The sequence below is a fragment of the Zea mays genome, chromosome 10 (assembly GCF_902167145.1).
Source record: "Zea mays cultivar B73 chromosome 10, Zm-B73-REFERENCE-NAM-5.0, whole genome shotgun sequence".
Taxonomy (NCBI): domain Eukaryota; kingdom Viridiplantae; phylum Streptophyta; class Magnoliopsida; order Poales; family Poaceae; genus Zea; species Zea mays.
The window spans coordinates 151398426-151421881 of NC_050105.1; the positions used below are offsets into that span (position 1 = coordinate 151398426).

At 44.1% G+C, this 23456-nt stretch overlaps 1 protein-coding gene and 1 non-coding gene across 2 annotated transcripts; both read right to left on the minus strand.

Annotated features, from left to right (window-relative positions):
- Nucleotides 1–4095: 4095 nt before the first annotated feature.
- Nucleotides 4096–5949, minus strand: LOC100283112 (uncharacterized). The gene is made up of 2 exons (NM_001156014.2): nucleotides 4839–5949; nucleotides 4096–4624 (listed from the first exon to the last, which is right to left on the minus strand). The coding sequence occupies exons 1-2, from the start codon at nucleotides 5838–5840 to the stop codon at nucleotides 4238–4240; spliced, it is 1389 nt and encodes a 462-aa protein (NP_001149486.1). The 5' UTR covers nucleotides 5841–5949; the 3' UTR covers nucleotides 4096–4237.
- A 2209-nt stretch (nucleotides 5950–8158) lies between these two features.
- TRNAQ-UUG (transfer RNA glutamine (anticodon UUG)) lies at nucleotides 8159–8230 on the minus strand. The gene has a single exon. It is a non-coding gene; the product is annotated as a tRNA-Gln (tRNA).
- Nucleotides 8231–23456: the final 15226 nt, after the last annotated feature.

Consider the following 23456-nt stretch of genomic DNA (forward strand, 5'->3'; position numbering starts at 1 on the left):
CACCAGAGCCAGATCATTACCGGCAACACCCTCGGGGGCTGGGTTGCAGCTCGCGCTACCCGCTAGAGCCGGATCACTACCGGCGACATCCTCGGGGGCTGGGTAACCGCCAGCACCACCCTCGGGGGCTGGGTTTTCTGCAACAGCCACCTCTAAGGCTGAAGGATCCTCAGTTACCTCCATGGGAGTCGGTGCACGGTCACTCCCATTGGGATCAGCTTCTGCACGGTTACACCCATTGGGGTCAGTCTCAACAAGGTCACACCCATTGGAGTCAGCTGGTGCACGGTCACACCCATTGGGGTCAGCTTCAACAGATACACCACCATTGGGATCAGCCTCAGTAAGGACCTCCGCTGGTACTTCTCCATAAATAGGAGCAGAAGGGGTCGTCATCCTGGTCCAAGCATGACAGTCGTCAAAGCCTCCTCTTTTTCTTCTTCTTCTCCTCAGCAGGCGCATTTGGGCAGCTAACTTGGTGAGGACGCTTTGGGCGAATACCCTCAGACTTTCAAGTGTCCACTGTTTTGTTAAGCTCTTGTACAATCGTAATAGCCATTGGTTCAGCATGGGCCGAGTCAGAAGATTCTCCAGCCAACATATTGAGTACAACATCTATTTCTGCATCATCTGGACTCACCGACATCTCAAAATGAACTCACCTCTCATCATTGGGAAGATCACAAAGAGGAGCAACCAGAGCCTCAATGTCTTCAGGAGAGGGTCGCACTCTAAGACCCAGACCACTATCACCAGCAGGAGGGTTGGACACGAAATGAAAAAGGACCTAGGAGGTGGCAGATTCCAAGCAGAGTAGGCAACAGGAGCACCAACATTTGATACTTTGCCCCTCAAGATCATGTCTAGTCAGCTCACCAGATCCTCAGTAGGAATTTTCCTGTTGGTAACCCGAGTCGAGTCAGTAATGCATATTTTTGGTGATCCTATTGAGTTAGCAACTCAAGTTAGAACAAGAGAATTTGAAGTGGAAGAGTGCCATTAATAGGTTAGAAAAATGGAAGGTGTTGGTCCTAACCTTGATGTAAGCAGCATAATGACCCTCTTCTAAGCTTATGACAAAGTTATCCTCATCCCAAAGAGCGCCACTAATGTCCTTCAGTTTGCAAACCTTGACCCACCTAGACCTCCACTTACGAAGGTGATTGTACACTTGTTGGCCTGTTACTTCTTGGCCACAGAACTCAGAGACATTTTTAACAACATAGTTATGGTGGATTTCCTTAAAACCCTTGTCGATCTTAACCCCATTTACTATCAAGTCAACAAAACGACGGAGAACAAACCCAGACATTACAACAATCCACCTAAGAGCGGGCCTAGCCCCCTGACCAGCAACCTCAGAGACCATGTCAGCCATAACTAGAACAAGTAAAAGATTAGGGGGAAGAGTAATATAGTAGTGACAGATAATAGAAGTAGCATAGTAGTAACATAGATAGTACAAGTAACATAGAAGTAACAGAGATAGTAGAAGTAATAGAGATAGTAGTAACACAGATAATAGAAGTAATAGAGACAGTACAAGTAACATAGAAATAACAGAGATAGTAGAAGTAATAGAGATAGTACAAGTAACAGAGATAGAAGCAACATAGATAATAGAAGTAATAGAGATAGTAGAAGAAACATAGTAGTAATGTCATAGGAAAGTTCATTATTGCTAGTCGACAATGGTATCAGGATGTAAGTAATGTCATCATTGCAACTGAGCACATCACATAAAGGAACTCAAACAAAGAAATTGAGTTCAAAATTGTAGATAGTTCATCATTGCTAATAGACAATGTTCTCAGCCAGCAACTTAGCACAATACATAACGACCACTATCCCCTATGTGAGGCCCTATTCTACCACATTTGTTGAGCCCAATTGTCCCTGGTAGCAGACCAGGCAGCATTGTCCATGAAAAGGTCATGGGGAGCTTCCTCATGAACTTGATTTGCAGCCCATGTTTCTTCTAGTGGAATATGTTCATCATTCCCACGACGAATAATCCAGTTGTGGAGGATACAACAAGTTAGGACTAGCTTTACTTGTGTCTTGTATGGATGGAAAGGTTTGTATAATATTTTGAATATGTTCTTCAAAGCACCAAAGGTCCTCTCTATTATCACCCTTAGTGATGAATGTCTAAGGTTGAAGAGCTCTTTTGGGTTGTGTGGATTCCTCCCCCTGTATTCACTCAGGGCTTGTTTGGGAGCAAGTGAACAACAAAGGATTATAGCCCCCTCAATTCTCTTTATTTCACTTGCTCCCAAACAAGCCCTCAAGTGGTACCGTGTGGCACGATAAGGGGGTAAAAACCTAGGTCTGACATCATAACCAACATCCACAAGGTAAAATTTAATTTACCTAACATCATATATCATATATTAGGGCATTGTGTAGACCAATATTAGGGGATACCAAGGAAACTAATTTTTACCTTGGGACACTTTTATACCATCTTCTATCTCAAGGGCATCAACAAGGATAAGGGCATCATGTGTTGATCCCTCCCAGCAAGCAAGAACATATGTAAACCTTAGATCAAAGTCTACAACAACTAAGATGTTCTGTGTTGTGGTGTGTTTCCTACCAAGGAAGGCAACCCTCTGATTTCTAGGAACTCTTGCTAGCACATGAGTGCCATCAATGGCATCAATACAGTCCTACACATTAGAGCAAACATTTGTTACTACAAATCCAACATGAAAAGTAGTGGTGTGTTTGGATTTGGCTGACCTTGAAATATGGGTACCATCTATGGCTATCTCTAATTTTGGTTGGCGTAACAGTTGAAGGTGGCAAGATCATTTCATTCCTCAGTTCACCAACAACATACAATACTTCTCTAAAGTATCTGCTGATGGTCTCAATAGACCTTCGAAAGGTCATGTGTATAACTCTAAACCTTTGGTTATGACCTACCACATGTAAAAACATGGCAACATGCTCCTCTACTGAGCTATGAATGCTATCTCTCAATAGTTGCCTAGTGCGAAAAAGGTCACACAACTGCATAAAAGGGGCTCTTCTCATCCTGAGTAAGTCAACACACTCAACATCAATGGATTCATAAATGAATCTCAGGTTGTTTTGCCTCTCTTGGTCTCTTTGGTGCATTGGGCCATAAGTGATACACCTCCTAGCATGCAGTCGATGCCTCAACCATGCATCCAACTAGGCTGACATAACTGCTACAAGGACCACTGTCTTTGCAATTAGCCGACAGCGTGCAATAGCAGGATTCATTGCTAGAGTAATAATATAGAAAAATGAGATTAGAGGTCTAAGTTGGCTCAGATGTGTTGTGCTAGTTGCTAAAAAAGGAAATTCATAGAACATTGTTATATAGCTCAGATGCATATTAGCATCATAGAACATTGATCTATAGCTTAGAACATAATAGTTTTAACATAGTGATGTGCTAGCTGCAAATATATGAAAACAAATTCTTACACGAGCCACGATTGTGACATACAAGAGATGTGCCACCTAGAGGCATTGAATCATCACGTACCATTGATCGACAACTCAGAGAGTAATAAAGAAGTATGAATATATTCAAAAGTATGAATATATTCCAAAGTAGGAGCACACCGTTGGTAATAGAATAATAGGTAACTATCATTCATAATAGAAAAACATGTAACTATCATTGGTAATAGAATACCATATAAGGTAACCATCATTGGTAACAAAGTAGCATGTATCATGTAACTATCATTGGTAATAGATAGTTCAACAGAATAACAAGTAACTATCAATGATAGAAGGTAACTATTATTGGTAATAAAGTAGCAGGTAACACGACAAGCAATTTACAAACTAAGATTTCAATGTTCAAAACAAATTTTACCGATGATCCTATGGTTCAGGGGTGGGAGAGCTCGAGGGCGAGAGGACGGAGAGCTCGAGGGCAAGAGGAGACGGGGAGGGAGAGCTCGAGGGAGGGGAGAGCCAGAGGGAGAGAAACCCTAGCGTGACTGCGCGAGCGCGTCCTGGCTCGCGAGAAACGGACCTTTTGGTCGTCCCGTGGGCCTGGATGAGGTTGAGTATTTGCATGAGTGTGGTCTGGCCCAGAGACAAACTCAGTCAACCAAACAACTAGACTCGTTTTATTTTTGCATCCGATGGGCCATGCACCGATGGACGCGGGCAACCAAACAGCTGCTTAGTTCCACACGATGCAATTGCAAATTTTCAAGCAATGGATGGATTACAGAATCAGAGTTTATATATTTTCAGCACTGTCATGATCCATATCATCACCACCACCAGCAGCATTAGGAGGAGGATCTCGATTCAGCTGTTCATAACCATCATCGTCGGTATCACTCTGCACAACGTGGATTGTGGCGCCGAAGAGCATTATGGTGTTCACTTTTTGGCCTGGACCTGGACGCGGCGGGTTGTTGGGAGGAGAAGCACTTGTACGCGGTGGCATCTGCTCCAATATCATGGCCATGACCTGGCTTTCCGACTCCATCAGTGGCAGTGGGTAACATAAATCTCCAAGGCCGCCGCAAATAGAAGGGTAGGCAATACGCTGGACTTGCCAAGCATTCACAAATCTGCCCAGTTGTGCTGAAATTGCAGAGGAGGCAACATCCCAGTCGATCTGCATGCAGTTGTAATACAAGAACACGACAAAAGTTATAGCTACAACAAAGAAATACCAAATCAATATGATAAACATAGATGGAGGCAACAGCACAAACATTCACTTGTACGAAGCCGATCTAAAACAAGAAAATCTGTTTGTTTAACACGATGAGTTACTAATAATACTGCAATAGGTAATTAGCTAGATAAGGGTCATCATAATTCAAAACCTCGAGCGCCCGCCAGATTTTCTGGTGGATCGCCTTGACGTGGCCGTCGGCCCACATGGTGCGCCGTGTGTCCTCGGCCTCCGCGAACTGCATGAGTACGTGCGAGCCTGGCTCCCAGAGGGTGTCGAGCACGCCTTCCACCTCGTTGCGCGGGACGACGAACTCTCCGGCGGCCTTCCTCGGGTAGTAGGTGACCGTGAAGGGCCTGCCCTCGGCGGCGAGGCGCGCGGCCTCCATGACGTCCTTGGGCGGCACCCGCGCGAGCGCGTTGCGGGGCGGGGGCGGGGGCGGCTGATCCGGGTCTTGGGCGTCGCCCCCGGTCCCCGGGCGGTGCAAGGTGCCCGCGTACCTGGGCATGCGGCGCAGGCCGACGATGAGGTCGCCGTTGGGGCGGCGCATGAAGACGATGATGTCCCCCGCGACGAGCAGCTTGGCGTTGACGAACTTGCTCCAGCCGGTGGTGAGCACGTGTCGGGGCTGCTTGGCGCGGTAGACGTGGCGGAACTCCCACTGTTTGCCCGTGGTGTCGTGCATGACGAGGTTCTGCATGGGCGGGTCGGCCTCGAAGTCGACCTTGGGCCATACGTGGTCCCCGCAGTAGCGCGGGACGCAGAAGGATCCACCGCCGTTGGCGTCGCTCTGCGAGAGCTCCTTGATGGAGTAGCTGAGGGGCTCCCGCGGCGGGCTGTTGCTGCTGCCGGGGTCCGGACGAGAAGCGGCGGCGAGGCCTGGCCTGAGGGAGATTTTGGCGAACACCTCGTCGGTCTTGTCGTCCGCGCCGAGGCTGATGTCGGTGACGGTGCAGGGGAAGAAGTGCGGCGCGGGGAGCGGCGCTGGCAGGTGCGCGGGGCACTGCTCGGCGTGGCCATCGGGAAAGTAGTAGACATCGTCGCCGACGGTGGGGAGGCGGGAGAGCGGGGCGGCGCAGGCCAGCCAGACGTCGCGGTCGACGATGCTGTTGCCGTGGCCGTTGGCGAGGGGGAGCGGTGGCTGCGGCTCCATTGTCTTGCGACTTGCGAGTAACTAGGGTTTGGCGAAGCGGAGGGAGGGAGGAAGATTGGGACGGAGGCAGGGAGGATACAATATAATTAACACAAGCGATAGATGGATGGATCTCATACGTACATACATATATATATACTAAAATAATGATGGCACGAGTAATTTGATTCGAATAATGCTTATTAGCACAAGTAATTTGATATGAATTTGATGGCGCCGCGCGCGCGCCAGCCATTTTGATTTTGTCTTGTGTTTTTTTTTACGGTTTACGAGCAAATAGAGAGACTACTAGCTAAACCGACGGGATGGGTAACAAACCATTTGTGCTGTTGTACATGTTTGTTTGCATGGACATGTTTATTTTGAATTAATGATCTAGCCTAAATAACCTAGCAGGTTACGAGCATCTTTGTTTATGGACTGGTCTCTTTAATGATAATTTGTTTAATGATCTAGCATGTTTATTTTGAATTAACCATTTGTGCTGTTGTACATGTTTGTTTTCCGGCAACAAACTCTACACAGCCGTGTTCGTGTGTTTGCACATATTGGGCCTGTTTGGTTGACTGGTTGGCTGAGCCTGTTTCGTATCTAGTGAGCCTGGCTCTGACTAGACACATTCAACTTCTTGTGTTTGGTTGTCTGCATGCAATCAGTCTGTTTTATGAGAGATGTTGTTTGGTTGCTGGTATGAATATTTGTTGTATGAGTTAAAAATGTTATTAAATAAATGAAAATTATATTAGTAGACAGTAATTATATGTTAAAATTATTTAATAGACACTAACTACATGTTAATAAACACTAATTATATACTAATCTTAATCACGTAATTTTTTTATTTAAAATATACATAGCATGTGTGGTCTAGTTTCGTTCGTAAAAATATCAGAAACACAGATATGTAATCGGTTCGGTAATTAAATCTTTTAATTACAGGATATAACAAAAAAACCAATAAAACCAACATCTCGATTTGCGTGCACGAGTAAACAGCAGACTCGCCCAAGCCTGGCCGCGCGCGTGCGACCGCGCGGAGCGTTCCCGCCGGGCCTGGCTCGCGGCGCTTTAAAGTTCGTGCTAGCCTGTCTCTTGCAATACAGCCAACCAAACAAACACTATATTTTGTATATGCAGATACAGTTGCATCTATAGGGAAGACAACCAAACACATGGATTATGAATGCTTTCGTTTTGTTTCTTATTTATCGAGAGACCTCAATCGGATCAGTGAATTTGATATGAACTTGATGGCGCCGCGCGCGCCAGCCATTTTGGCTTCTGTTTTTTACAGCTTACGAGCAAATAGGGACTGCTAGCTAAATCGACGGGCCTTTTTTTTCGATAAGAACCCGGCCCCTACAGAGGCTCTTCTAGGGGAAGAATTTGTTTCTAACGTGTCATATTATGGACATGTTAATTTGTTTGGATTATAATATGTCCAATAACTTATTTTAAATTTATGATCTAGCCTAAATAATCTAGATGAGAAACATACACATATTATTAGACCATATTATATGATCTGAAAGTCAAATCATCATAAAATGTATATATAATTTGGGCCTTTTTGTTTTAGCTTATAATATGTCCAGATTATATAATCTAATTTAAATAAGTTATTTGAGAAACAAATATATATATATATTATTAGGCTAAGTTATTATAATCACATAAACTGCTCAACACACCCTTATTTCAACTTATTTGTTAAAAATATCCGCTACCCATAGCAACGTAACTTCGAGAAATACCCACCATTACCACTCCTTCAAAAACGTTTAATCTATTTTTCTTGCTCCTGCGACACATGACTAATGATTAAAATTAATAACCAAAGTTCTAATAAATTAGGTTGTCAAATAGCTACACTTAGGGATTATTTAATGTAGTTACACTGGAGCAGGAATAGAACAATACCCAACCACCGAAGCGGTGAACACAATCAAAATAATAACCGTGATTTTTTTACAGATCTTTGTTTGTGGACTGCTCTTTTGCTGCTAAACCTACCGATGTTTTTTCCGGTAACAAACTCGTGTTCGTATGTTTATACAAACTCTACACAATCGTGTTCGTGTGTTTACACAACTTGTGTATGCTGTATGATTATCAAAGCTAGATCATCCATGAGAGGAGAGCACAATTCACATGCGTTCCTTTCATTTTATTTTTTATTTATCAAGAGACCTCAATCGGATTATTGAAATATCCTGCACCAAGACATACAGTTCAAATGAAACAAAGGCATTCCATGTAGAAGCGTATTTCTCTAATAATAAACAAAGTACAATAAAAGAGAGACAAAAAAAAACCAAAGGTTCCACCGGGATTTGAACCCAGGTCGCCAGATTCAAAGTCTGAAGTGCTAACCACTACACCATGGAACCTCTTGTTTCTCTTTCTCCTAGACAAATTATATATATTCTAAAACAAAAACTACTCTCTGGCAACTGCAGCTGATAGCAGAATGCGTGTTAGGAATTGCTCAATCAGATCCCACAGTTTGCATCATCTGTACATTTATTTTCTGTTTACTATATGAGAATGAATTCTCCTCGATTTTAGTTAAAACTATATTATATATGCTCACTCTAACTCTTCTTCAATACATGTCTATATATCCACATAAAACAAATATATGCCAGCCAGTTCGCCACTGGACAGCCCGGTCCCATATCTCATGATGCTTCAATTTCATTTTCTTCTTCTAGAATGTTATACTTGGTGAATGCAGCAGTCACGTTTTTTTCTAAACAAGGAGATTTATAGTAAACATAGTAAAATATAAGAGTCATGCATCTATCGTAGCCGGTGTTTAAAGCTAAAAAAATATATTACAAATAGTTTCAATAAGAATTTAATTAGAGCTAATTTGGAAGCCACACATCCAAAGTGGATTGGAGGGGTTAGAATCCTCTTCTTATTCAATTTTGAATAAGAAAGTGATTCTAGCCCCTCTAATCCCCTTTGATTTTATGACTCTCAAACTAGCCCTTAATGTTGATTTTTGGCACCACAGACAGCAGCTTGGGCAAGGTGGTATTAGAGGAAAGAAAAGGAAAAAAAAAATAGAATTTATTATAACTGACTTGAGGGTAAAATAGTCATTTATCGTACAATATGACTAATGGAATTAAATACTTTTCATAACGACACGTAAGAAAAAGATTAAAAGACTATCTCACCCTCATCCGTACGAGTTATTTGAGATTGTAATACCCTCTTCGCACGGCTTCGCCACTTCGGTACTTTGCAGTAAGTTCTCGCTACTTCAATATTGTTGTCGGAGTGCACTCGCTAACTTGATACATGTGTCTCAATTCAAGAAATGTCTCTGTGTCTCCGAGGACTAGCTACCAATGGAAGAACACAGTATGCAGGGTGATCTAACTTATACAGAGTATCCTATCAAGATTATTGACACATTGACTCGGGTTACAAGGAATAAAGTAATCAAGATATGCAAAGTGTAATGGAGTCACCATGGTAAAGATGAGGCTACTTGGGAAAGAGAAAAAGTGCTTCGAATAGAATTTCCCCACCTCTTCCCTAATTCTTCCTAATCTCGAGATCAAGATTATTTTTAAGGGGTAGGGTTTGTAATACCCAATTAGTAAATAATAAGAAAAGATTTGATCTCAATAATGATCTTGCCCTCTACTTAATAGGACATGTGAATAACAATATTTAAAGTGAGTAATTGACTAATGACATCTAAAGTAAATCATGCATCATGCATGAGTTTAGTTGTGTGTGCATATAATAATAATAAAAAATTATAGAAACACATTACTGTTCAAATTTGGAATTTAGACCTAATTTGGAATTCTAGAATTTGGAGAAAGAAAAGGAAAATATTATACAAAATAGATAAATAAATATATAAATACATAAAACCCTTTCCATACTAGTATATTCAATTTCTACATCTAATGTGAGTGCAAGTTCACAACTAAATTTGAATTCAAATTTGAAATCTAAAATTAGAAATAAAAGAAAGGAAAAAAAGAAAAGAAAAAGAACAAGGGAATTGCTCGTGGGCCCGCGAGCCTCACTTCCAGCCCACTCGCGCTTTCCCTCCGCACGGCCCAACCATCTCACCCATGCGCGGCCCATCTGGGGAGTATGTGTGGCCGCTACTGGCAGGTGGGCCCATTTTGCCAGCCCCTCTTCTCCCCGTGCGAAGTCCACCGCCCTCAAACACACCCGTGCCACTGCCATGCGGACCCATCTCGCGCGTTGGACTGTATGGCTGCCAGTGGACCCCTTCCACCCACCTCCCGGTCTTAGTCCCCGCGTGAAAAGCGTCGGACCGGGCGGATCGTAACCACCGCGCGGACTTCTCAGCCGGGCGCTAGCCGACCCCTTGGGCGCTTGGCATGTAAGCCTTGGGTTACCTCCATCTCTAGCCCTAGGTCGCAAGAACTCGCAGAGCGCTAGGATCGTCGTCGTCATAGCCGCTAATAGGAGAGAGGAAGAAGGACTACGCGACGGTGAGGGTGACCGTTGAGTGTTGTCCCCAAGTGTGACCACTGCGGGCGCTAGGGCTCGCTGCGTGGTCGTCCTCTTCCAACCGTGCCGTGGTCCGGAGCAACCTCGGGGTGGTGTCGTGCGCTGGAAATCGGGCCTCACCGCAATCGGTGCTCCATCGTCAGCCAACCCCGCCTCCAAGGTGAGATCCCTCATACCAGTCTTGCTAGGGTTTCTGCTCTTGGTAGCGCACCTCGCGTAGAGTTTCACTCGCTAGCGAATTGGGTAGACGAGGGTGTCCATGGCGTCGCCGCGGTTCGGCTGGCGTGCTTGCGGCCAATGCCGACGTTGGGGCAGATGACCGCGGGACTGTCAAATTGGCGATGTATGACCCAGATCGAATTAAGTCCTTGAACCGCGCACCCTTGGTCTGTCTAGCTCGTAGCCGTTAACCTGTAGATGAACGCTCCAGATTAGGGCACATGTACCCCCCATCGGTGGAATCGTTCTGATCCCTTGGATCGTGATCCTGCGCTTGGGATTCGGCCTCAGGTATCTTTGATCGTGACCGTTGATCGAATATTCAAAGGCCACAAATAGGTTATAGTTCGCTGCATGTGGTGTCTAATTGGGGCCGCTGATTTTAGATCGTGCGGCAGGGGCTGACCCGTACCCCTTTGGCTTATCCGTTTTGCGTAAGAGACCTCACACTTGTTACAATTAAACCCGTCGTCCTAGCCTTCACAGAAAACACTACAACCAGGCCTAGGGATAATGTAAACGAGCCCCTGCAGAACCTCTAAATCATGCGCGCCATCCAAGTAGCGATTAAATCAGGGAAATTAATTTAGGAAATGATTTTATAGGTATAAAAATAACCCTAGATCTTGTTTAAACCCTAGAAAACTCATTCTAACTCCTTTTTAACCGAATCCAGTTCCTATAATTTTGTATTATTATTGTTTATCACTTAGTACCTCTATTTTAGCATGAAAACTATATTAAAATTGATCACTTAATTATTTCCGTACCAAACACATAAAACCTTTGGAAAATCATAGCTTGAGATTTGTAACTCCGAATTTAGTGATTCTTGTTCCTACGATCTCGTTTCAATACGTAGATTATCATTATGTATTTTGTATTCATGTTGGGTGTGATGTTAATTTCTTCTATACCATGTTTGTTTGTATTGCTTCGAGTAGACGAGTCAATGGCCGAGGATCCGGGTGTTCAGCAGGTAGAAGTTGCTGAGCAGGAGCTCATTGAAGGCAAGTTGTGCCCTTGACCACTTTTATTTACCCAATAATGTTCTCTATAATCATTTTGGTATGCACAGGCTTAATTTTGATGGGACCCAATAGGTCACCCTACTTTGGTCATCTTTACACCTTATTTATCCCTGAACTTTTGGGTAGTCTTTGCTATTGCTATATATAGTTTTGGGTGTTGGATAACTATTATACATGGTCATTCTTTACTATTATTGTTCTATTTCTGTTTATGATAAGACTATTGTTGTTAATTGGAACATGGAGCTTAACTTGAGAAACACGTCCCACCACAAGGGTGGAATGGGACATCCTTGGCTGACTAATTAGGAAAGCTAGTGGAGGACTACCTTACCTGAAAGGGGCAGGGGCAGTAGGGGAGTAGGTGTGTAGGGAGGTTCTCGGGTTGATTTTGCTGTGATGGCGGTCAGACGAGGGATTCCTGCATTGCTCTTCCTAGAACTGTAGCGGGTTTTCTGAAGCTAGTCGAACTTTGTAAATGTCTCGTAGTGTTACCCTGCCTCGCTTCCTTGGTAGAGGTGTATGGGGTCCGATCAACCCCGTGGAAAATGGGTGACATGACTTGTGGGTAAAGGGTACAACCTCTGCAGAGTGTAAAACTGGTATACTAGCCGTGCTCGTGGTCATGAGCAGCTCAGGACTCTCGCATGATTAATTATAGAATTAAATTCAATTTGTCATTTGCATCGCATTGGAATTTATTATTAATTTTGATCTATTATTACTCTGGTTTGGTATCTACTTACATTTAGCAACTGCTAATAAAACTTGACCAACTTATTAAAAGCAATGCTCAGCTTTAACCCTTATTTGTTGGTCAACCTTACACTTCACATGAACTCCCACCTTTGGTGAGTTCATGCACATTATTCCCCACAACTTGTTGAGCTATGATCTTTTGTGAGCTCATCCTTGCGATATATAAACCCCTCCACAGGAGAAGAACATGTGGTCCAGGAGGAGCCTTACAATGAAGAGTACGAGCTCATCTAGGTGGCGTCTCCCAGTCAGCTTTATGATGCCAAGGATTAATGTTTAGTTCGCTTTATTATTATCATTTATTTTTGTAAGACTCCTGCTATGTAATAATGATACTTGTGACATTTATCTCTATACACTTTGTCATTATATGTGATGTTCTTCTTTGGCGCACATATGAGACGCACCCGACTTTATCCATTAAACCAGGGTGTGACAACATATGGTTATAATCCTGCACTTTATTTATTATATCTAACACCTAAACCTTCAGAAAATAATAACTCCTTAACCATAACTTCGATTTTAGTGGTTCTTGGATATGCGACTTCGTAGCAGCGCGCAGAATATTCTTACACAGTTGTTCTCATGTTTGATGTACTGTTATTTTTATGTACTTCTTGTCTATTTGAATGTATTGCTACGAGTAGCAGCGAGGTTACGAGTCACCCGAAGACCAATTTGGTGAAGTACCTGGGAATCTCAAGTCTAAGTCAAGTTGTGCCCTTGATCACTTTTATTTACCTAATAATGTTTCTGTTAATCACTATGACATACTCAGGTTAATTTGATGGGACCCAATAGGTTTCCCTAGCATTGTTTATCCCACACCTTGCAAACAAAAGAATTATTAGGTAGATTTGCTATTGCTCTACCTGGTTTTGGGAAAATAATGTTATATTATGATCATGTTCCAATTTTATTGTTTTTTAATTATTGTTCATGATAAGATCATTATGTTAATTGGAACATGGAGAACCATCCGGGAAAACAGTGCTACCACAAGGGTGGTATGGGACGCTCTTGGCTGACTAAATAGGAAAGCTAGTAGATGACTACCTTAACCGAAAGGGGCAAGGGCGGTAGAGGAGCTGCGGTATAGGCAGGTTCTCGGGTCGATCATGCTGCGATGGTTTTTCGGACAAGGGATTCCAATATTACCCTTCTCAGAAACTGAAAGGGAATTAGGCTTACACCTAGTCCCTAAATAATTTTGGTGGTTGAATTGCCCAACACAAATAATTGGACTAACTAGTTTGCTCTAGTGTATAAGTTATATAGGTGCCAAAGGTTCACAACAAGCCAATTAAAAAGACCAATGTTGGGTTCAAAATAGAGAGCTAAAGGCATCCCGAAAGGCTCCCTGGTCTGGCGCACCGGACTGTCCGGTGTGCCACCGGACAGTGTCCGGTGCACCGGGGGACTTCGCGCTGAACTCCTCAGCCTCGGGAATTTTCAAAGCCGACGCGTTATAATTCACCAGACTGTCCGGTGTACACTGGACAATGTCCGTTGCTCCAAGAGGACGCGGCTCTGGAACTTGGCAGCCTCGGGAATTCGCAACGGCTGCTCCGCTATAATTCACCGGACATGTCTGGTGTACACCGGACTGTCTGGTGTAACTGCAGGGCAACGACTACTTCGGCGCCAACGGCTACCTGCAAGTGCATTAAATGCGCGCCAGCGCGCGCAGAAGTCAGGCACGCCCATGCTGGCGCACCGGACACTACTACAGTACATGTCCGGTGCGCCACCGGACATCTAGGCGGGCCCAGAAGACAGAGCTCCAACGGTCGAAACCCAACGGCTTTGGTGACGTGGCTGGCGCACCGGACTGTCCGGTGCACCATACGACAGTCAGCCCCACCAAACGGCTAGTTTGGTGGTTGGGGCTATAAATACCCCCAACCACCCACCATTCATTGCATCCAAGTTTTCCACTTCTCAACCACTTACAAGAGCTAGGCATTCAATTCTAGACACACCAAAGAGATCAAATCCTCTCCAATTCCACACAAGGCTTTAGTGATTAGCGAGAGAGATTTGCCGTGTTCTTTTGAGCTCTTGCGCTTGGATTGCTTCTTTTTCTTTCTCACTTGTTCTTGAGATCAAAACTCCATTGTAATCAAGGCAAGAGACACCAATTGTGTGGTGGCCCTTGCGGGGAAGTTTTGTTCCCGGTTTTGATTTGAGAAGAGAAACTCACTCGGTCGGAGGGACCGTTTGAGAGAGGGAAGGATTGAAAGAGACCCGGTCTTTGTGACCACCTCAACGGGGAGTAGGTTTGCGAGAACCGAACCTCGGTAAAACAAATCCTTGTGTCACACTCCTTATTTGCTTGAGATTTGTTTTGCACCCTCCCTCGCGGACTCGTTTTTATTTCTAACGCTAACCCGGCTTGTAGTTGTGTTTATATTTGTAAATTTCAGTTTCGCCCTATTCACCCCCCTCTAGGCGACTATCAATTGGTATCAGAGCCCGGTGCTTCATTAGAGCCTAACCGCTCGAAGTGATGTCGGGAGATCACGCCAAGAAGGAGATGGAGACCGGCGAAAAGCCCACTACAAGCCACGGGAGCACTTCATCGGAAGAGTCCCGCACCAAGAGGAAGGAGAAGAAGAAGGACTCCTCCAAAGGGAAGGAGAAGAGATCTTCTTCACACCACAAAGAGAAGAAGGAGAAATCCTCTTCCCACAAGCCGCATCGGAGTAGGGACAAGAAAAAGAGGATGAGGAAAGTGGTCTACTACGAGACCGATTCTTCATCGGCATCCACCTCCGGCTCCGACGCGGCGTCCGTCACTTCTAAGCGCCAAGAGTGTAAGAAGTATAGTAAGATTCCCCTACGCTACCCTCGCATTTCTAAACATACACCTTTACTTTCCGTCCCATTAGGCAAACCACCAACTTTTGATGGTGAAGATTACGCTAGGTGGAGTGATTTAATGCGATTTCATCTAACCTCGCTCCACAAAAGTATATGGGATGTTGTTGAGTTTGGTGCACAGGTACCATCCGTAGTGGATGAAAACTATGATGAGGATTAAGTAGCCCAAATCGAGCACTTCAACTCCCAAGCCACAACCATACTCCTCGCCTCTCTAAGTAGAGAGGAATATAACAAGGTGCAAGGGTTGAAGAATGCGAAGGAGATTTGGGATCTACTCAAGACCGCGCACGAGGGTGATGAACTCACCAAGATCACCAAGCGGGAAACGATCGAGGGGGAGCTCGGCCGCTTCCGTCTTCGCCAAGGGGAGGAACCACAAGATATGTACAACCGGCTCAAAACCTTGGTGAACCAAGTGCGCAACCTCGGGAGCAAGAAATGGGATGACCACGAGGTGGTTAAGGTTATTCTTAGATCACTCATCTTCCTTAACCCCACTCAAGTTCAATTAATTCGTGGTAATCCTAGATACACACTAATGACTCCCGAGGAAGTTATCGGGAATTTTGTGAGCTTTGAATGTATGATCAAGGGATCAAAGAAGATCAACGAGCTTGATGATCCCTCCACATCCGAAGCACAACCGGTGGCATTCAAGGCGACGGAGGAGAAGAAGGAGGAGTCTACACCAAGTAGACAACCAATCGACGCTTCAAAGCTCGACAACGAGGAGATGGCTTTAATCATCAAAAGCTTTCACCAAATCCTCAAGCAACGGAAGGGGAAGGATTACAAATCCCGTTCCAAGAAGGTTTGCTACAAGTGTGGTAAGCCCGGTCACTTTATTGCTAAATGTCCATTATCAAGTGACAGTGACAGGGATAACGACAAGAAGGGCAAGAGGAGAGAAAATAAGAGGTACCACAAGAAGAGGGGCGGTGATGCCCACGTGTGCCGCGAGTGGGACTCCGACGAGAGCTCCACCGACTCCTCCGGCGACGAGGACGCCGCCAACATCGCCATCACCAAGGGACTCCTCTTCCCCAACGTCGGCCACAAGTGCCTCATGGCAAAGGACGGCAAGAGGAAGAAGGTTAAATCCAAATCATCCACTAAATATGAGTCTTCTAGTGATGATAATGCTAGTGATGAGGAGGATAACTTGCGTACCCTTTTTGCCAACCTTAACATGGAACAAAAGAAAAAATTAAATGAATTAATTAGTGCTATTCATGAAAAGGATGACCTTTTGGATTCCCAAGAGGACTTCCTAATTAAGGAAAATAAGAAACATGTTAAGGTTAAAAATGCTTATGCTCTAGAAATAGAAAAATGTCAAAAACTATCTAGTGAGCTAAACACCTGTCATGACACTATTGCCAACCTTAGAAATGAAAATGCTAATTTAAGTGCTAAGGTTGATTCTCATGTTTGTAATGTTTCAATTCCCAATCCTAGAAATGATAATGATGATTTGCTTGCTAGGATTGAAGAATTAAACATTTCTCTTGATAGCCTTAGGATTGAAAATAAGAAATTAATTGCTAAGGCTAAAGATTTTGATGTTTGCAATGCTAGTATTTCCGACCTTAGAACTAAGAATGATATGTTGCATGCTAAGGTTGTAGAATTAAAATCTTGGAAACCCTCTACATCTACCATTGAGCACACTTCTATTTGTACTAGATGTAGAGATGTTGATATTGATGCTATGCATGATCACATGACTTTAATTAAACAACAAAATGATCATATAGCTAAATTAGATGCTAAAATTGCCGAGCATAACTTAGAAAATGAGAAATTTAAATTTGCCCGAAGTATGCTTTATAATGGGAGACGCCCTGGCATTAAGGATGGCATTGGCTTCCAAAGGGGAGACAATGTCAAAGTTAGTGCCCCTCCTAAGAGATTGTCCAACTTTGTTAAGGGCAAGGCTCCCATGCCTCAGGATAACGAGGGTTACATTTTGTACCCTGCCGGTTACCCCGAGAGCAAAATAAGGAGGATTCACTCTAGGAAGTCTCACTCTGGCCCTAACCATGCATTTATGTATAAGGGTGAGACATCTAGTTCTAGGCAACCAACCCATGCTAAGTTGCCTAAGAAGAAAACTCCTAGTGCATCAAATGAACATAGCATTTCATTTAAAACCTTTGATGCATCTTATGTTTTAACTAACAAATCTGTCAAGGTAGTTGCCAAGTTTGTTGGGGGCAAACACAAGGGCTCCAAGACTTGTGTTTGGGTACCCAAAGTTCTTGTTTCTAATGCCAAAGGACCCAAAACCGTTTGGGTACCTAAAGTCAAGAACTAAACTTGTTTTGTAGGTTTATGCATCCGGGGGCTCAAGTTGGATCATCGACAGCGGGTGCACAAACCACATGACAGGGGAGAAGATGTTCTCCTCCTATGAGAAAAACCAGGATCCCCAACGAGCTATCACATTCGGGGATGGAAACCAAGGTTTGGTCAAAGGATTGGGTAAAATTGCTATATCTCCTGACCATTCTATTTCCAATGTTTTTCTTGTAGATTCATTAGATTACAATTTGCTTTCTGTATCTCAATTATGCAAAATGGGCTACAACTGTCTCTTTACTGATGTAGGTGTCACCGTCTTTAGAAGAAGTGATGATTCAATAGCATTTAAGGGAGTGTTAGAGGGTCAGCTATACTTGGTAGATTTTGATAGAGCTGAACTCGACACTTGCTTAATTGCTAAGACTAACATGGGCTGGCTCTGGCATCGCCGACTAGCACATGTTGGGATGAAGAATCTTCACAAGCTTCTAAAGGGAGAACACATTTTAGGACTAACAAATGTTCATTTTGAGAAAGACAGGATTTGTAGCGCATGCCAAGCAGGAAAGCAAGTTGGTGCCCATCATCCACACAAGAACATCATGACGACCGACAGGCCGCTTGAGCTACTCCACATGGATCTATTCGGCCCGATTGCTTACATAAGCATCGACGGGAGTAAGTATTGTCTTGTAATAGTGGATGATTATTCTCGCTTCACTTGGGTATTCTTTTTGCAGGAAAAATCTCAAACCCAAGAGACCTTAAAGGGATTCTTGAGACGGGCTCAAAATGAGTTCGGCTCAAGGATCAAGAAAATCAGAAGCGACAACGGGACGAAGTTCAAGAACTCACAAATTGAAGGCTTCCTTGAGGAGGAGGGCATCAAGCATGAGTTCTCTTCTCCCTACACCCCTCAACAAAATGGTGTAGTGGAGAGGAAGAATAGAACTCTATTGGACATGGCAAGAACCATGCTTGATGAGTACAAGACTTCGGATCGGTTTTGGGCCGAGGCGGTCAACACCGCTTGCTACGCCATCAACCGGTTATATCTACACCGAATCCTCAAGAAGACATCCTATGAACTCCTAACCGGTAAAAAGCCCAATATTTCATATTTTAGAGTCTTTGGTAGCAAATGCTTTATACTTGTTAAAAGAGGTAGAAAATCTAAATTTGCTCCTAAGACTGTAGAAGGCTTTTTACTAGGATATGATTCAAACACAAGGGCATATATAGTCTTTAACAAGTCCACTGGACAAGTTGAAGTTTCTTGTGACGTTGTGTTTGATGAGACTAATGGCTCTCAAGTAGAGCAAGTTGATCTTGATGAGATAGGTATCGATAAGGCTCCATGCATCGCACTAAGGAACATGTCCATTGGGGATGTACGTCCTAAGGAATCCGAAGAGCCTCCAAACGCACAAGATCAACCATCCTCCTCCACGCAAGCATCTCCACCAACTCAAAAAGAGGATGAAGCTCAAGTTGATGAAGTAGAAGATCAAGCAAATGAGCCACCTCAAGATGACGACAATGATCAAGGGGGAGATGCAAATGATCAAGACAAGGAGGATGGAGAACAAAGGCCGCCACACCCAAGAGTCCACCAAGCAATCCAACGAGATCACCCCGTCGACACCATCCTCGGCGACATTCATAAAGGGGTAACCACTAGATCTCGTGTTGCACATTTTTGTGAGCATTATTCTTTTGTTTCCTCTATTGAGCCACACAGGGTAGAGGAAGCACTACAAGATTCGGATTGGGTGGTGGCAATGCAAGAGGAGCTCAACAACTTCACTAGGAATGAGGTATGGCATTTAGTTCCACGTCCTAACCAAAATGTTGTAGGAACCAAGTGGGTTTTCCGCAACAAGCAAGATGAGCATGGTGTGGTGACAAGGAACAAAGCTCGACTTGTGGCCAAGGGATACTCACAAGTCGAAGGTTTGGATTTCGGTGAAACCTATGCACCTGTAGCTAGGCTTGAGTCAATTCGTATATTATTGGCCTATGCTACTTACCATGGATTCAAGCTTTATCAAATGGACGTGAAGAGTGCCGTCCTCAATGGACCAATCAAGGAAGAGGTCTACGTTGAGCAACCTCCCGGCTTTGAAGATAGTGAGTACCCTAACCATGTGTATAAACTCTCTAAGGCGCTTTATGGGCTCAAGCAAGCCCCAAGAGCATGGTATGAATGCCTTAGCAATTTCCTTATTGCTAATGGCTTCAAAGTCGGAAAGGCCGATCCTACTTTATTCACTAAAACTCTTGAAAATGACATGTTTGTATGCCAAATTTATGTTGATGATATTATATTTGGGTCTACTAACGAGTCTACATGTGAAGAATTTAGTAGGATCATGACACAAAAGTTCGAGATGTCTATGATGGGGGAGTTGAAGTACTTCTTGGGATTTCAAGTGAAGCAACTCCAAGAGGGCACCTTCATTAGCCAAACAAAGTATACTCAAGACATTCTAAACAAGTTTGGGATGAAGGATGCCAAGCCCATCAAGACACCCATGGGAACTAATGGGCATCTCGACCTCAACACGGGAGGTAAGTCCGTGGATCAAAAGGTATACCGATCGATGATAGGTTCTTTACTCTATTTATATGCATCTCGACCGGATATTATGCTTTCCGTATGCATGTGTGCAAGATTCCAAGCCGACCCTAAGGAAGCTCACCTTACGGCCGTAAAACGAATCTTGAGATATTTGGCTTACACTCCTAAGTTTGGGCTTTGGTATCCTAGGGGATCCACAATTGATTTGATTGGTTATTCGGATGCCGATTGGGCGGGGTGCAAAATCAATAGGAAGAGCACATCGGGGACTTGCCAGTTCTTGGGAAGATCCTTGGTGTCTTGGGCTTCAAAGAAGCAAAATTCGGTCGCTCTTTCCACCGCCGAAGCCGAGTACATTGCCGCAGGCCATTGTTGTGCGCAATTGCTTTGGATGAGGCAAACCCTGCGGGACTACGGTTACAAATTAACCAAAGTCCCTTTGCTATGTGATAATGAGAGTGCAATCAAGATGGCGGATAATCCCGTCGAGCATAGCCGCACTAAACACATAGACATTCGGTATCATTTTCTTAGGGATCACCAACAAAATGGAGATATCGAGATTTCTTACATTAACACTAAAGATCAATTAGCCGATATCTTTACCAAGCCTCTTGATGAACAAACTTTTAACAAACTTAGGCATGAGCTCAATATTCTTGATTCGCGCAATTTCTTTTGCTAAATTGCACACATAGCTCATTTGTATACCTTTGATCATGTCTCTTTCATATGCTATGACTAATGTGTTTTTCAAGTCTATTTCAAACCAAGTCATAGGTGTATTAAAAGGGAATTGGAGTCTTCGGCGAAGACAAAGGCTTCCACTCCGTAACTCATCCTTCGCCGTCGCTCCACGCATCTCTCCATCTTTTTGGGGAGAGTTCAAAGCAAAAGGACTTCGCCTTTGGTACAATCTTCACTCATTTATTTATGACCAAAGGGGAAGAAAGTACTTCAAGGGCTCTAATGACTCCGTTTTTGGCGATTCATGCCAAAGGGGGAGAAAATATTTGCCCAAAGCAAAAGGACCGCACCACCACCTAATTTTAATTTTAAAATTGGAGATTTTCAATTGGTAAATTTCAAATTGGTATCTTATTGTGTTCAAAAGGGGGAGAAAGTAGTATTTCAAAAATGATATATCAAAACCCTCTTGAACACTAAGAGGAGGATCTCATTTAGGGGGAGTTTTGTTTAGTCAAAGGAAAAGCATTTGAAACAGGGGGAGAAAATTTCAAATCTTGAAAATGCTTCGTAAAATCTCATTCATTTACCTTTGACTATTTGCAAAAGAACTTTGAAAAGGATTTACAAAAGAATTTGCAAAAACAAAATCTGTGGTGCAAGCGTGGTCCAAAATGTTAAAAATGAAGAAACAATCCATGCATATCTTGTAAGTATTTATATTGGCTCAATTCCAAGCAACCTTTGCACTTACATTATGCAAACTAGTTCAATTATGCACTTCTATATTTGCTTTGGTTTGTGTTGGCATCAATCACCAAAAAGGGGAGATTGAAAGGGAATTAGGCTTACACCTAGTCCCTAAATAATTTTGGTGGTTGAATTGTCCAACACAAATAATTGGACTAACTAGTTTGCTCTAGTGTATAAGTTATACAGGTGCCAAAGGTTCACAACAAGCCAATTAAAAAGACCAATGTTGGGTTCAAAATAGAGAGCTAAAGGCATCCCGAAAGGCTCCCTGGTCTGGCGCACCGGACTGTCCGGTGTGCCACCGGACAGTGTCCGGTGCACCAGGGGACTTCGCGCTGAACTCCTCAGCCTCGGGAATTTTCAGAGCCGGCGCGTTATAATTCACCGGACTGTCCGGTGTACACCGGACAGTATCCGGTGCTCCAAGAGGACGCGACTCTGGAACTTGGCAGCCTCGGGAATTCGCAACGGCTGCTCCGCTATAATTCACCGGACATGTCCGGTGTAACTGCAGGGCAACGACTACTTCGGCGCCAACGGCTACCTGCAAGTGCATTAAATGCGCGCCAGCGCGCACAGAAGTCAGGCACGCCCATGCTGGCGCACCGGACACTATACAGTACATGTCCGGTGCGCCACCGGACATCTAGGCGGGCCCAGAAGACAGAGCTCCAACGGTCGGAACCCAACGTCTTTGGTGACGTGGCTGGCGCACCGGACATGTCCGGTGTACACCGGACTGTCCGGTGCACCATACGACAGTCAGCCCCACCAAACGGCTAGTTTGGTGGTTGGGGCTATAAATACCCCCAACCACCCACCATTCATTGCATCCAAGTTTTCTACTTCTCAACCACTTACAAGAGCTAGGCATTCAATTCTAGACACACCAAAGAGATCAAATCCTCTCCAATTCCACACAAGACTTTAGTGATTAGCGAGAGAGATTTGCCGTGTTCTTTTGAGCTCTTGCGCTTGGATTGCTTCTTTTTCTTTCTCACTTGTTCTTGAGATCAAAACTCCATTGTAATCAAGGCAAGAGGCACCAATTGTGTGGTGGCCCTTGCGGGGAAGTTTTGTTCCCGGTTTTGATTTGAGAAGAGAAACTCACTCGGTCGGAGGGACCGTTTGAGAGAGGGAAGGGTTGAAAGAGACCCGGTCTTTGTGACCACCTCAACGGGGAGTAGGTTTGCGAGAACCGAACCTTGGTAAAACAAATCCTTGTGTCACACTCCTTATTTGCTTGAGATTTGTTTTGCACCCTCCCTCGCGGACTCGTTTTTATTTCTAACGTTAACCCGGCTTGTAGTTGTGTTTATATTTGTAAATTTCAGTTTCGCCCTATTCACCCCCCTCTAGGCGACTATCAGAAACCGTAGCGGGTTTTTTGAAGCTAGTGGAACTTTGTAAAGGCCTCGTAGTGCTACTGTAAGGATAATGGACCTCGGGCCATTTGGCTCAATATGTTTTGGTGTTTGATGATCAACACAACCTGTGGACTAATGTGTTTGCTAGTGTTTATGTTTGTAGTTCACGGGATGCTAAAGTTACTTGGACTAAGGCATTGAGGAAAGCAACACCTCAAAAGAAGACATTATGAAGATCACAAGTGAAAATCAACAAGTATCAAGCAAAGTCCAAGAAACGAAGACAAGTGTTGCCACTGGCGGACTGCCCAGATGAGAAGCACCGGACTGTCCGGTGCCACACGTTGGACTGTCCGGTGCACTAGGGAACAGTAGCCCAACGACTAGTTCCAGGTGACACTGGTGGAGAGAAGCCACCGGACTGTCCGGTGTGACACGTGGATTGTCCGGTGTAAAATCCTGTAGCGCCAACGGTCACCTGCGGTGTCAGTCCAACGGCTAGGGGCACCGG

Excerpts from the sequence above, each read along its gene's own strand:
- LOC100283112 (NM_001156014.2), bottom strand. The coding sequence starts at position 5,840 with ATGGAGCCGCAGCCACCGCTCCCCCTCGCCAACGGCCACGGCAACAGC. Across the intron at positions 4,625-4,838 it reads AAATCTGGCGGGCGCTCGAG|ATCGACTGGGATGTTGCCTC; the intron begins GTTTTGAATTAT and ends AACTGCATGCAG.